At 43.2% G+C, this 15,824-nt stretch overlaps 2 protein-coding genes across 2 annotated transcripts in view; one reads left to right on the top strand and one right to left on the bottom strand.

The window, feature by feature from the left end:
- Positions 1-15,824, bottom strand: part of LOC144696902 (uncharacterized) — a 50,496-nt gene that overhangs the window by 7,745 nt on the left and 26,927 nt on the right. The gene's annotated exons all lie outside the window — the stretch shown is intronic.
- On the top strand, positions 1,077-13,618 carry LOC144698389 (uncharacterized). The gene is made up of 3 exons (XM_078570339.1): positions 1,077-1,097; positions 3,220-3,876; positions 12,680-13,618. Exons 1-3 carry the CDS (start codon positions 1,077-1,079, stop codon positions 13,616-13,618), a joined length of 1,617 nt encoding a protein of 538 aa, XP_078426465.1.

Below are 15,824 nucleotides of genomic sequence, written 5' to 3' on the forward strand. Positions count from 1 at the left end.
ACATTCTGACGATGCCGGCACAAATGAGGTCTACGATTTTAAGGTGCAAGATGGTGTGGCATTACTTTCCTCATCATCTGTCATAAGAGGATCCCCTCCACTATCCACTTTGCCTTGGTTATATTGACATGAAATAATAGTAATGATCGCCATCATCATCATCATTGAAACCTCTGATGAGTCTCTGGAAAGTCAGCGAGCTCTCTGCAACAGAGAAGATTCCCCACATGTCAAACTTGAAGGTGGATGTTTGAATCTTGAAGCAAAACATGATAAACAACATTAAGTTCACAACCATCATGTTACCGGATATCCGTAATCACAGACAAGTGATATGTCAGTAGCACGTGTATCACTGAGCCCTCAGTGAACCACTGGGTGCATGGGCTGAAACCAAGTTCAAATAATCCCAAAGCATCTCTCTTACCGTGTTCAGTTAATGCTGAGCAGATAGACACATTCTCAGTTATAATACTGAGAGGAACTTTTCAGTCATTTCAAATTGGAGACTGATGAAAATAGAATGAAGGAACATTTGAGAAAAAGAAACTCATCGTGACCATTGGAATGTGTTCTGTCTCGTTCACTGAAAGGCCGAATGAGTGGTCAGCAAAAGGTTCCAATGCAGCAGGTTGGTCGAGTGATTATGGTGTTGGACTTAGGTTCAGTCAACGAATGCTCAAGTGGAATTGAGCCCCCCACACCCAACCTCCTCCTGGGAGTTTTTTTGCCAGGGTTGTTCCTGCTTTTGTTGAGCGAGGAAGATGGAAGTAAGGGAACGATGCTGCTAGGCAGATCAGCAATTCTCTTAGTGAATTCAGAGTAGCGTCAAGGGGTTGAACGACACCCTCCTGTTTCTATTGAAGGGCAATATATTTTCCAAAGACTGTAAAGAGTGGGATTGATGGAGAATGGAGAATGATGCAGAATGAGAAAGACAGATATATAGAAAGAGAGAAAGTTAGGTTGGCAGAGAGAAGTAATGATCAATTTATTTCCTAAAAAAGGCAGGTTGGGCACAGAGAGCTTTTGTAAGAATATTTTGTATCTGTCTTTACCAAGGAAGAAGATGCTATATGGCCACGGTGAAAGAGGAGGTAAGTAAAACACTAGAAGTATTTAAAATTGATAGGAAGGAGAGACTAGATAGACAGTCAATATTTAAAGTTAATAATGCACCAGGACTGGATGAGTTGCATCCATGGATAATGAGGGAAGTGAGAGTGGAAATTTCAGAGGCACTGGCCATAATTTTCCAATTTCACTTAGACTCAGAGGTGGTTCCAGAGGACTGGAGGATTGCAAACGTTATAACTTTGTTGAAAAAAAGTAAAGATAAGCCCAATAACTACAGGCCAGTCAGTTTAACCTCCGTGGTGGGGAAAATTCTAGAAGCAATGATTCGGGATAAAATTAATAATCACATCGATAAATGTGGGTTAATTGAGGAAAACCAGCACGAATTTAATCTTATTTATTGGCCATCCGACCCCAGTGTGAAAGCAAAGAAAAACCTGTTCATAATTGGGGTTCTCTATGGCAGCATTTTTACCCAGCATCCCCCGCGGTGGAGAATGTCCCCTGTCCATTACAACAGAGGAGCAGTGCGCAGGCGCAGTGCTGCCCAGTGTTGGGAGCATGCGCAGTGTCAGATGACCAGGGACAGACGCTTCTGTCCAGGATCCACAATGGGTAGAGGGGGGGATGGCGGGGGCGGAAAGAGCGATGGATCCGGCGGGTGGACGGAGAGGCTCCGGAAACATGTTGTGTAAACTGCAAACCCCAAATGAGAAGCTACCGGTTCTCCGTTTGCACAGAGCGGAGCCGAGAGGAAATGTCCCGGTGACAAACCCAGAGCAGGAGGGGAGAATGTTGTGAATTTCTATCCTGGACTGACAGGGATGGGTTTTGGAAACTCCTTTCACAGGGGGTTAGAAGAGGAGGATTTACACACAGCAAACTCAAACCGAGAGAAATGTGTGTCTCTTCTCAATTTCTATCCTGGGCCAACTGATGAATTTTGTAAACCAAAAAAAAAATTACAGGTGTTGGGAAGGTTTGGGTTGGGGCATTTTTTCTTTAGAAAAAGGGAGAGGGAGGAGCTGATAGAGGGCTTTACAATGATCAATGGGTTGGACGGGGTAGATATGGAGACAATGTTTCCACTTGAAATGTCTTCACTCAGAGAGTGGTGAGAATATGGAACTCACAGGAAACCATTGAGGGAGAAAAATTGTGATAGTTTCAACAGGAGACTAGATGAGTACATGGAAGAAAAGGGATTAGAAAGATAAGCTGAAAGGCTGAGATGATTTGCATGAAATGGGGGGAGAAGCATAAAACTAGCAGAACAGTTGGACAGAATGGCCTGTTTGTCTGTTGCATATTTTGAGTATTTCAATTTAAACTTCATTTACAGGGTATTCGGAGGGTTGGATTTGCAGATGGGAAATTCAAACCAAACATCACATCAAGATCTGACAGAGTCACTTGATTCATCAGGATCCGAATATCATTGGCCTTTGAATGTGCAAGGAGAAATGTTTGGCTGTTCTATCTGTGGGAAAATGTTTCAAACATCAGTGTGACTGGAAAAGCACAAAGACAGACACACACACCCCGAGTGAGAGTTTTCCAGTGAACTGACTGTGGAAAGAGCTTTAACCAGTTACACAGCCTGAAAAAACATCATACTGTTCACAGCGGGAAGGGACTGTACACGTGTTGTGTGTGGGTGTGGGGCTGGGCTTCAACTGGTCGTCCAACCTGGAGAGACACAAGGAAACCCGCACTATGGGGAAACCATGGAAATGTGGGGACTGTGGGAAGGGTTTCAATTCCCCATCTGAGGTGGAAACTCATCGACGCAGTCACACTGGGGAGAGACCGTTCACTTGCTCCATGTGTGGGAAGGGATTCACTCAGTCATCCAGTCTCTACACACACCAGCATGTTCATACTGGCAAGAGGCCATTCACCTGTCTTGAATGTGGAAAGGGATTTAATGCTTTGTCAAACCTCCGGACTCACCATCGTGCTCACTCTGATGAGAGACCGTTTAAATGTTCTGACTGTGAGAAGAGCTTTAAAAGCAGAAAGGATCTACTGACACACCAACGCACTCACACTGGGGAGAGGCCATTCACCTGCAATGTGTGTGGGAAGGGATTCACTCAGTCACCCCACGTCCTGACACACCAACTTGTTCATACTGATAAGAGACCTTTTAAATGTTCTGACTGTGAGAAGAGCTTTAAAAGTAAAAAGGATTTACTGAACCATGAACACATTCACACTGGGGAGAGGCCATTCACCTGCTCCGTGTGTGGGAAGAGATTCACTTCTTCATCCCACCTTCTGACACACCAATTTGTTCACACTGAGCAGAGACCTTTTAATTGTCCTGACTGTGAGAAAAAATTTAAAAGCAAAAAGGATCTTCTGAAACACCAACACACTCACACTGGGGAGAGGCCATTCACCTGCTCCATCTGTGGGAAGGGATTCACTCGGTTAGCCCACCTGCTGAGACACCATCGAGTTCACACTGGGGAGAGGCCATTCACCTGCAATAAATGTGGGCAGGAATTCATTGATTCATCTGACCTTCTGATACACCAGCGAGTTCACACTGGGGAGAGACCATATACTTGCCTTGAGTGTGGCAAAAGATTCACTCAGTCATCTCATCTCACTACACATCAACTTGTTCACACTGATCAGAGACCTTTTAAATGTTCTGACTGTGAGAAAAGATTTAAAAGTAAACAGAATCTGCTGACACACCAGCGAGTTCATACTGGGGAGAGGCCGTTCACCTGCTCCGTGTGTGGGAAGAGATTCGCTCAGTCAAACAACCTGCTGAGACACCAGCAAGTTCATATGCGACAGCAGGGGTTGGATTCTGATGTAATTGCTACTTTTATTCACATGCAGGACTGAATCATGTCTGGACGCTTGTTTTCAATTTTCAGTGGGGTTCCACAATTTGTAGTTTATATCAATGATTTAGACTTAAATGTAGGGGCAATGAGCAAGAAGATTGCAGATGATGTCAACATTGCTGGTGTGGTTGACAATGATGAAGAAAGCTGTGGACTGCAGGAAAACATCAATGGACTGGTCAGATGAGCAGAAAATTGGCAAATGTAATTCAATCTGGAGCAGTGTGTGATAATGAAATTGGGGAGGGCAAACAAGAGAAGGGAATGAAAATAAAAGGGATGACGCTGAGCACTACAGAGGAACAGAGAGACCTCGGAGTGCACATCCACAGATCCCTGAATGTGGCTGGACAGGTAGATCAGGTGGTCAGGAAGGCATTTGGGACACTTTCTTGCCTGAGGCCTAGAATATAAGAGCAGGGAGATTATGTTAGAATTGTGTAAAACACTAGTTAGAGCACAGCTAGACTACCGAGTATGGCCCTGGTCACTGTATTAATCAAATATAAAGTAATCAATTAGCCTAAAACTAAAGGCGAATTGATAATTTATCATAGAATTGCAGTCAGTATTCAATTAATCAAATCTAGGGGATAATGATAAAGCTAACTAACAATGGGTTGAAACAGTGAAGAAGTCTGATTTTTTCAGTAAATTAAACTCTGAGGTGTTTAGATAATAAGAGTTAAGAAAAACATTTTTGTTAATTCCCTGTAAAAAAATAAGGTGACTTCAGCACAATGGAAGAAGCTGGTGGGTAGCTGATGAATCTTTATTTATTTTAATGATTAGCTTATTTTGTTTAAATGAGTTAATAATTAGATAAATAAAGGCATGACAGGGCATCTAATTCCTGTATAGTGCGCATCCAGTTCCATGTGGGAAAACCAGGATGCTTCTCTGTGCTGGACAATCACAATTGCAGGAAGTGTCATCAGCTGGAGCTGCAGGAGGCAAAGGGGAATGGTCAAGAGGTTGTTTTGGGACCACAAGGCTGTTTCTAGTGGAGTTCTGGATGGCTCATCACAGGATTCTATGCTTCTGTGGTATATATCACTGATTTAGACTTTAACATGGGGACATGATTAAGACATTTTCAACCTTGTCATTAACAGTGAGGAAGAAAGCTGTAGACTGTAGGAAGGTGTCAATAGAATGATCAGGTGGGCAGAAAAGTAGCAAATGGAGATCATCCTCGAGAAGTGTGAGGTAATAAATACATTTGGGGAGGGCAAACATGGCAAAGGGAAAGAATATTACTGGTATGATGGTGAGAAGTGTAGCTGAACAGAGGGACATTGGAGTGCATGTCCACAGATCCCTGAAGGGGACAGGCGAGGTAGATAAGGTGATTAAAAAGGCAGACAGGATGCTTTCTGTTATTAACTGAGACATAGAATACAAGATCAGGGAATATTTCTAGCATTTTTGGTTGATGAAAGATCACAGACTTGAAACTCCTCTCTCTCCATAGATGCTGCCAGAGCTGCTGAGTATTTCCAGCATTTTCTGTTTTTATTATATGATCAGGGAGGTTATACTAGAGCTGAATAAACAACTAGTTGGACCACAGCTGGACTACTGAGTACAGTTCTGGTCAGTGCATTACAGGAAGGATGTGTTCACACCAGAGAGGGTACAGAGGAGATTTATGAGGATATTGACAGGAATGGCAAATTTTAACGATAAGGAAAAATTGGACAGGCTGGGGTTTGTTTTCTTTGGAACAGAGGAGGCTGAGGGGAGATTTAACTGAGGTGTATAAAATTATGAGGGGCATAGATAGAGTGGATAGGAAGGACTTATTTCGTTAACAGAGATGTCAATGACTAGAGGGCTTAGATTTAAACTAATTAGCAGATGGTAACCCCCAGGATGTTGATAGTGGGGGATACAGCGGTGGGCGATGGTTGGATTCTTTATTTTTGGAGATGGTCATTGCCTGACACTTGTGTGGCGTGATTGTTACTTGCCATTTGTCAGTCAAAACCTGGATATTGTCCAGGTCTTGCTGCATTTGGACATGGACTGCTTCAGTATCTGAGGAGTCACAAGTGGTGCTGAACATTGTGAATTGTCCTGATGAGTGCAAGACAAAAAGCTTAGTCATGTCTCTTTTTTCAGCAATCTCCTGTAATGTGGCTGGTGTTTACTATTTTAATACATCAAATAAATCAGCTTTGTTTCAAATATACAGTGTGTCGTGTGTTTGGTCTCTTTGAGATATCACTAGCGTGTTCCCTTAAATCCACTCAGGAAATGTCTTTAACAGGAAACCAACAATTAAACACATCACATCAAATAATTGGCAAAAATCCATCAGGAAGATGAGGAACCATTTTTTACTCAATAAGTTATGACCTGAGACGTTCTGCCTGAAAGGGGATAGGAGCAGATTCAATAACAACTTTCCAAAGTGAGTTGGATCTTCAGTTAAAAGGTAAAGTCTGCAGGGCTCTGGGGAAAGGGCAGGGGAGTGTGGGCTAATTGGTAGCTCTTTCAAAGGTGATCACAACTCTATAAGGCAGCTCTATGTCGACAGGAGAAAGGTTGGTGTTCAACTCCCTGAGATAACAAGGAAGTTATGAGAAATCAGAATAAAATACTGGTTCAACCTCAACTGGAGTATTGTGTCCAATTCTGGACACCACACTTTAGGAAGGATGTGAAGGTATTGAAGAGGATGCAGAACAGATTATTGAGGATGGTTCCAGGGATGAGAAACTGCAGTTATGAGGATAGATTTGTAGAGATGCGGCTGATCTGTTTAGAGAAAAGAAGATTAAGAGGAGATTTGATAGAAATGCTCAAAATCATGAGGGATCTGGACAGAGTAGACAGGGAGAAACTATTCCTAGTGGCAGAAGGGCTGAGGACCAGAGGACATGGGTTAAAGGTGAATTGAAAAAGAAGCAACGGTGACATGAGGAAAACCCTGTTTATGCAATGAGTGGTTAGAATCTGGAGTGCACTGACTGAGAGAGTGGTGGAGGAAGGTTCAATCATGCCTTTCAAAACAGAATTGGATAATTATCTGAACAGAAAAAATGTGCAGGGCTACGATGAAATGGCTGGGGAGTGGGACTGGCTGAGTAGCTCTTTCGGAAAGCTGGCGTGGGCTTGGACACGATGGGCTGAATGACCTCCTATGCTGTAACCATTCTATGATTCTAATGAAGGCTGTGGGGAAAGGGCAGGGTAGTGGGACTCATTGGCAGCTCCTTCAAAGGTGGTTCCAGCCCTACAATGGAGCTCCATATTGAAAGGAGGCAGTCTGATGTCCAACTCTCCAAGAATAAAGAAAGATCTCAACTCTTATAAGAACATAAGAACTAGGAGCAGGAATAGGCAATTCAGCCTCTCGAGCCTGCCCCGCCATTCAATACGATCATGGCTGATCTCATTTCGGCCTCAACTCCAATTTCCCGCCCTCCCCCCATAACCTTTCAACCCTTTACTAATTAAAAACCTGTCTATCTCCTCCTTAAATTTATTCAGTGTCCCGGCATCCCCTGCACTCTGAGGTAGTGAATTCCACAGATTCACGACCCTTTGAGAAAAGTAATTCCTCCTCATCTCTGATTTAAATCTACCACCCTTTGGCCTAAAACTATGGCCTCTTGTTCTACAATGCCCCACAAGGGGAAACATCTGCTCATGTCTACTTTGTCTATCCCCTTTAGCATCTTATATACCCCAATTAGATCTCCTCTCATCCTTCTACACTCTAGCGAGTATAGGCCTAAACTGCTCAATCTCTCCTCATAAGACAAGCCCCGCATCTCTGGAATCAATCTAGTGAACCTCCTCTGACCTGCCTCCAATGCAACAACATCCTTCCGCAAGTAAGGGGACCAAAACTGTGCACAATACTCCAGGTCGGTCTCACCAATGCCTTGTACAGTTGCAACAATACTTCCCTATTTTTATACTCTATTCCTTTATCAATAAATGCCAAAATTCCATTTGTCTTCCTTATTACCTGCTGTACCTGCATACTAGCTTTCAACTATTCATGCACGAGGACACCCAGATCCCTCTGCACTGAAGCATTCTGAAGTTTCTCTCCATTTAAATAATAAGTCGACTTTTTATTCTTCTGACCAAAGTGGATAACCTCACACTTATCCACATTCAACTCCATCTGCCAAATTTTGGCCCATTCACCTAACCTGTCCATATCCATTTGTAAATTTTTTATTTCTTCATTGCAACTTACTTTCCCACCTATTTTTGGTGTCATCTGCAAAGTTAGCTATTGTACCTTCTATCCCTGAATCCAAGTCATTAATATAGATTGTAAATAGTTGGGGCCCAAGGACTGAACCCTGTGGCACCCTACTAGTTACAGCTTGCCATCCAAGGAGCCCTTCAATTCTCTGTGAATGTCTTTCAAATGCTGACAAATTCCTTCCTTCTTTTGAAATTCCATTTCCTTATGCCTGGGATGCAGACAGTGCTGGACACAGAGGGAGCAGCAAACCTGGTTCAGAGTGGACACGCTGGGTATATCCCTCCTTAAGTAAGGAGACCAAAACTGTACACAGTACTCTAGGTGTGGTTTCACCAATGCCCAGTACAGCTGTAGCAAAACTTCCCTACTTTTATACTCCAACCCTCTTGCAATAAATGCCAACATTCCAGTTACCTTCCTAATTTCTTGCTGTACCTGCATGCTAACTTTTTGAGATTTATGTGCCAGGACCCCAAGGTCCCTCTGTACTACAGCATTCTGCAGTCTCTCTCTACTTAAATAATTTCTGATTTTCTATTCTTCTTGTCAAAGTGAAAACCCTCACATTTTCCCAAATAATGCACCATCTGCAAGTGTTTTCCCATTCACTTAATCTAGCTCTTTGTTTCCTCACAATTTGATTTCCTACCCATCTTTGTATTGTCAGCAAATGTGGCTGCAATACACTCGGCCCATTCAACCACGTCATTAGTATAGGTTGTAAATGGTTGAGGTGACAGCACTGATCCCATAATACCATAAGACTTAGGAGTAGAAATTAGGCCATTCGGCCCATCGAGTTTGCTCCGCCATTCAATCATGGCTGTTAAGTTTCTCAACCCCATTCTCCCGCCTTCACCCCATAACCTTTGATCCCCTTACCACCCAAGAACCTATCTATCTCGGTCTTAAATACACTCAATGACCTGGCCTCCACAGCCTTCTGTGGCAATGAATTCCAGATTCACCACTCTCTGGCTAAAGAAGTTTCTCCTCATCTCTGTTCTAAAAGGTCTTCCCTTTACTCTGAGGCTGTGCCCTCGGGTCCTAGTCTCTCCTACTAATGGAAACATCTTCCCCACGTCCACTCTATCCAGGCCTTTCAGTATTCTGTAAGTTTCTGTACAGTTCTGTTGAAGGGTCATGAGGACTCAAAACGTCAACTGTACTCTTCTCTGCCGATGCTGCCAGACCTGCTGAGTTTTTCCAGGTATTTCTGTTTCTGTTTTGAATTTCCAGCATCCGCAGTTTTTTGTTTTTATCTCTATGTATTTAATTTCTTGTTAAATTAATAAACATTTATGTTAGTTTAGATTAAAAAAAACCTTTTGAGACTGTGGTTTTATTTCTGAATTCAGAGCTGCATCTCAAAATATACCAATTGAAAATATAGGTTATGACATTTGTTCAAGTTTCTATCTGGGATTTAAACAACTCAGCCTTTACCAACTGCTGTGTCATAACATCGCTGCAGTACTACATTACACGACTAGAAATAATAATAAATGTACTTTATTACAGAAGCATAAATAATATATCTAATTTGTACAATATTACACCACTAGACATATCTATGTTGTTACAATCCCCTTAAAAGAAACAAATTCCCAGACAATCCTCAACGGAATAAATCGAAGGACAAGGTTAACTTTTAAAACTTATACTGTAACAATCAAACTAAAATCAACAAAAATGAAGCATGCATTAAAAGACAAATATTATTTGAATAGATAGGATAAATTTGACTTTAAACAGTTTATACAATAAAAAACAGGCTCCACAAAATCACCAGCATTTCCCCCCTCAGCATATTTGGCACTAATTCCAGTTACAGAGTCCCACAACTCTCTGTACTTCCCAGGGGAGGGAAAGATAGTGTTTTATTCACAGATGTTGGACAGAGGAGGAAGGTTAAGTGTCTGTGTGAAGTTAATAACAAACGCTGTGCTGTTTAAAACCAAACTCTGGAGAAAATGAGGGGAAGATGCATAGTAAACTCCCCTCCCCCCACTCCCTCAGCTGGCAGCCCAGCGCGCAGGCGCAGAAAGCGCTGCTGACCGTATTGTCCGGAGCAGGCGCAGTGCGGCTGCCACGAGCAGCCGCTCTCAGTAGCTTTTTGTTTTTATCTTTCCACCGATGCTGCCAGACCTGCTGAGTTTTTCCAGGTAATTCTGTTTTTGTTCTCGATCTCCTTTTGGGCCGCCGTAGACAGCAGCCATGGCCGTGGGGGTTCGCTCCGCGGCTTCTCGCTCTGGCCGGAGCCGCCAGCCGGTTGCCTGGAAACCTTGGCTCGAGAAGGTGCAGGAGGAAGGGGAACAATGGGTGGGGGTGGGGGTGGGGCTCTCGTGTCCGCGCGCCTGGCCTGCCCTGCCGCCTGGAACCCCAGCACGTCACCGCGGAGCAGAGTGATTCCTAATTGGCTGATTCAGGCAGGGTTCCATTGTGGACATCACAATGCGGAAGTTGGACAATGAGCTTCAGACTGAAACTTCCTCCTCTGGGCAACATCTGTGAGGAAATCAGTGTTTCTCCCTTTCTAATCTAATTCTGGTCTTAAATTGTTGACTTGCAGGAACTGAAGGAAATGAAGTTAATCCTGGGAGGGTGCAGACTCTGGAAAGGTTGCCCCAGTTCTCTCAATGAAAGGGGTGGTTTGCCCAGTAGTTGGCCGGTATTTAATGAGAAAGTACAGTAATATAGACATTGAGTATTGCTGTAAAAAGAGAGAATCTGTCGAAGCTTTTCATTTGCACGCATCAAAATAGATGTGAGAATGTCAAATTTCAAAGGGAACAATAATTCATATTGTAAAACAGTGAGTGGATTGTTTTGCAAGTGTACTCAGGTCAAGTTGTTGCTTTGGGGTATGCACCAGGGAACAATCATGGCTAGCTTTTATTTAAATTCAGAAAATCCGAATCAAATCCAGTTGGTTGAGAGATGCCACTGGGGGAAATGACAAGGAATAGTTGTCCATGTAGCTTTTGTTCAATTGAAAAGGCACAATGCCTAGACAAATTTTCCCGGCTGAGGCCCAGGCCCAATAAAAGATTATCAGTTGGGCTCACAATGTGGCTCACTTACACTTGCTAGAAGCTCCATTTATCCCTATTCCAGGTCCGGTCCACTGCACATAAAGAAATTTTTTAGGAAGTCTTACTATAGCTGCACAGGGCATTGTTGAGGCCACACATTGAGTATTCTGCACAGTTTTGGATTCCTTCCTTAAGGAGGGATATACTGGCTTGGAAGCCATTTGTAGAAGGTTCACTAGGCTGATTCCTGGGATGAAAGATTGTCATCTGAGAAATGCTGAGCAGGTTGAGCCTTAACTCATTGGAGTTTAGAAGAATGAGAGGTGATCTTTTTGAAACAAATGGCATTCTGAGGAAGCTGGACAGAGTAGGTGCTGGGAGAATGTTCCCTCTCATGGGGAAATCTAGAACAAGGGGACACAGTTTAAAAAAGGGGTCTCCTATTTAAGATGGAGATGGGGAGGAATTTATTCTCTCAGAGGAGCGTTAGCCTTTGGAATTCTCTTCCACAGAGAGCAGTGGAGGCCGGGTCATTGAATATATTCAAGGCCGAGTTAGACAGATTTTTGATCAACAAGTGAGTCAATGATTATGGTGGACAGGCAGGAAAGTGCAGTTAAGGCCACATCAGATCAAACATGATCTTATTGAATGGCGGAGCAGGCTTGATGGTATGAATGGCCTACTGCTGTTCCCATTTCTTATAATCTCCGTTTCCAGGACAGGAAGCGGTGAACATGAATCTGTCGATCAGCTTGAATCGGCACCTTTAGGAAAATTGGGAGGGTGTATAGTCGGTACAGCAGAATGAGAATGTAGGGAAAGTGTGCGGGATGGAGATTCAGAGATTTTGGGGAATGAAAGAGGAAAGAATGTTCGATCAAAATTACAATTGTTTGTTCTGAATTTCTCCCCTGTACTGACAGCAATGACTTTTGTAAACTCCTTTTACAGGACATTAGAGGGGGAGGATTTGCAAATTGAAATCTCAAACCAAACGTCACGTCAGCAGTCACTCGGTTCATCACGATGTGAGTATCATCGGCCTTTGAATCTAGAAGGAGAACTGTTTGTCTGTTTTGTCTGCTTCAAAAGGTTTTTAACATCAGTGTGACTGGAAAAGCACCGAGACACACAGGCCCAAGTGAGAGTGTTCCAGTGCATTGACTGTGGAGAAAGCTTTAACAGGTTACACAGCTTGACAAAAACATGAGACCATTAACAGCAGGGAGAGACTGTACATGTGTTCTGTTTGTAGAAGTGTTTTCAACTGATTGTTGAAACTGGAGAGACACAAGGACACCCACACAATGGGGAAACCATGGAAGTGTAGGGACTGTGGGAAGGGATTCCAGAACCCATCTGCACTGGAAAATCATCGACGCAGTCACACCAGGGAGAGACCATTCACCTGCCCTGTTTGTGGGAAGGGATTCACTCTCTCAGGCAACCTGCAGATACACCAGCGAATTCACACCGGGAAGAGACCATTCACCTGCTCTGAGTGTGGGAAGGGATTCACTCAGTCATCTTCCCTGCAGAGACACCAGCGAGTTCATACTGGGCAGAGGCCGTTCACCTGCTCTGATTGTGGGAAGGCATTTACTCAGTTATCCAGCCTGCTGACACACCAGCGACTTCACACTGGGGAGCGGCCATTCACCTGCTCCGAGTGTGGGAAGGAATTCACTCAGTCATCCGCCCTGTGGATACACCAGCGAGTTCACACTGGGCAGAGGCCGTTCACCTGCTCTGACTGTGGGAAGGCATTTATTCAGTTATCCAGCCTGCTGACACACCAGCGAGTTCACACTGGGGAGAGGCCTTTCACCTGCTCTGACTGTGGGAAAGGATTCACTCAGTCATCCAGCCTACTGACACACCAGCGACTTCATACCGAGGAGAGACCTTTCACTTGCTCTGAGTGTGGGAAGGGATTCAATCAGTCAACTAACTTGCTGACCCACTGGCGAGTTCACACAGGGGAGAGGCCGTTCACCTGCTCCAAGTGTAGGAAGGGATTCACTCATTTATCCACCCTGCGGAGACACCAGCGAGTTCACACTGGGGAGAGGCCGTTCACCTGCTCCAAGTGTGGGAAGGGATTCACTCAGTCAACCGCCCTGCAGGCACATCAGCGAGTTCACACCGGGGAGAGACCATTCACCTGCTCTGAGTGTGGGAAGGGATTCAGTGATTCATCCCACCTGCTGATGCACCAGCGAATTCACACTGGGGAGAGGCCGTTCACCTGCTGTAACTGCGCGAAGAGATTCAGACTTTCATCCACCCTGCTGAAGCACCAGCAAGTGCATGCTGAGGAGAGGCCATTCACCTGCTCCGCTTGTGGGAAGGGATTCACTCAGTCATCCAGCTTGATGAGACACCAGCGAGTTCACAGATGATTGCAGGGATTCCGCTGTTATTGCTGTTGTTAATCACATCCAGGACTGAACCATGTTCATTCTGACTGTTGGTGAAGTAGGAGGGTCAGAGGGCTTCTTTCCGCTGGGCTGGCTGGTCTCACGGCTTTGCTTCCAGTGAGCTGATGCTCTTTGAGCCTGGGAGTGCACATTCCCACTGAAATGAGCCACAAAGCTGATTAAGTACATTCATTATATCCTAAATAGTAAATAGTGTTTTTCCTACCACTACAGATAGATCACAAATAAATACATTTGTCTCTGTTCCATTGAGTCTACAGCACGGGGCCAGGCCAGTCGACTCAATTGGTCTATGTCAGTATTTATGCTCCACATGAGTCTCCGCTTCATCTCCCTCCATCAGCATATCTTTCTATTCCTATCTCCCTCGTGTATGTATCTAACCTCTGCTTAAATGTCTTCATGTTTTTCACCTCCACCACTCGCTGTGGGAGCAAGTTCCACATTCTCACCACTCACTGGGTAAAGAGGTTTGTCATGAAATCCCTATTGGATTATTGAATCCCTTCATAATCTTAAAGGCTCCCACCAGGTCACCCTTCAGTCTTCTCTCTTTTTTTCTGAAAAGTGTCAGTGAAGAAAATGCTTTCGGTTCTGGTATTGTTCTTTTTCTAAATGGAGATCACTAATGTTGACAGTACTCCCAGTTAGTCTAACCAAACAAGTTGAACAGAAACTCCTTGCTTTTCAATTCTATCCCTCTATAATGGAACCCTACATATGGACCATACATTAAAGGAAAGATGTGAATTCTTTGAGAGGCTGGAGACAGGATTTATGAGAACGGCACCAGGGGTGAGGGACTTCAGTTAGTTGGAGAGACTGGAGTAGATGAAATTGCTCTCTTTAGATCATAGAATTATGCATTCGGCCCATCAATTGCATGCCAGCTCTCCAGAGTGAATCAGTTAGTTCCATTGCCCCGTTCCATCCTCACGTACCTATAGGTTTATTTGTCCACCCAATTATCCCCGCTTCTCTTACCCTCGAGTGGAAGCAGATTCCAGGTCATGACCACTCACTTTAAATGCCTACGAGGCTCACAGAGCAAAGAGGGAGGCCATTATGCCCATCATGCTCATGGTGGCTCTTTGAAAAACAACCCAATTAATCCAGTCGCCCTGCAGTTTTCTTTTCCTTTCAAGAATCTGTCCAGATCCCTTTTTAAAGATAGAAGTGAATCTGCTTCTCGCACCATTTTCAGGCAGTGCGTTCCAAATCACAACAACTTGCTGTGTTTTAAAACAAATAATTCAGGATATTGTGTGTTTGAAGTTTCACATAGTATTCAAAATGGTGGCAAAGATGTGGTTATTACACAAAATTAAGGTTCAATCTTTATCAATGATCTTGACGAGGGGATTGTGTGTAATATATCCAATTTTCTGGACAATTATGAAACAATACGTTTCTATAGCACCTCTCAGGACCACAGGACCTCTTAAAGTGTTCTGCAGCCAATGAAGTAGTTTTGAAGTTTCATCATTGTAATGTATGAAACTATAGACAGGGCGGGATAGTCAAATTTCATTTTAAAATTCAATCACTTTCATCCTCTATTCACTGTTATAAGTAACAAGGTCAAGGAAGCCATTTTAAACTCTTAACATGTGGCTTCTTGAAACTTTTGTCCATTGTATAACTTTTCTTTATTAAATACCTATTGGTTTTGTATTAATAGCCAGTCATGAACCAGATGATTATTCAGTAATGAACCTTGAATAAGTTACCACTTAGTGAATCAATGTAATAGATAATTATATTATAAAGGGTGCATCTGCATTTTAAAAATGAACACCATATAAACTTATTTTTTCTAGAAACTGCAGAGCTAGCAGAAATTGTTTAAACAAATAAATTATTTTCTAATTTTGATAAGCTATAGGACATCATATTCTGCCAAAATCCAGTTTAAGAATAAGGCTCATGTTTAATCCAATCAAGATTAGTAAAAAATAAAGCTATTGTTTTCCATAATCTGTTGTTTTGAACCACTGTATCTTGTATTAACCAAATGTATTAATTAAATATTACTGTATTAACTATCAGTCAGTAACAGATGTTTAAGTAGTGAGCCTTAATTGAGTTACAATTAATGAATCAATAATGAATCAGTAGTTATAGTAAAAGACTGAGTTTTATTCACTGTAAAGATGTGAAACCTTCA

The sequence above is a fragment of the Cetorhinus maximus genome, chromosome 23 (genome assembly GCF_964194155.1).
Source record: "Cetorhinus maximus chromosome 23, sCetMax3.hap1.1, whole genome shotgun sequence".
Classification (NCBI taxonomy): domain Eukaryota; kingdom Metazoa; phylum Chordata; class Chondrichthyes; order Lamniformes; family Cetorhinidae; genus Cetorhinus; species Cetorhinus maximus.

Coding starts and splice junctions, on each gene's coding strand:
- LOC144698389 (XM_078570339.1), top strand. CDS start 1,077: ATGGCCACGGTGAAAGAGGAG. Junction 1,098..3,219: donor TGGCCACGGTGAAAGAGGAG/GTAAGTAAAACA, acceptor CATACTGATAAG/AGACCTTTTAAATGTTCTGA. Junction 3,877..12,679: donor ACCTGCTGAGACACCAGCAA/GTTCATATGCGA, acceptor CAGATACACCAG/CGAATTCACACCGGGAAGAG.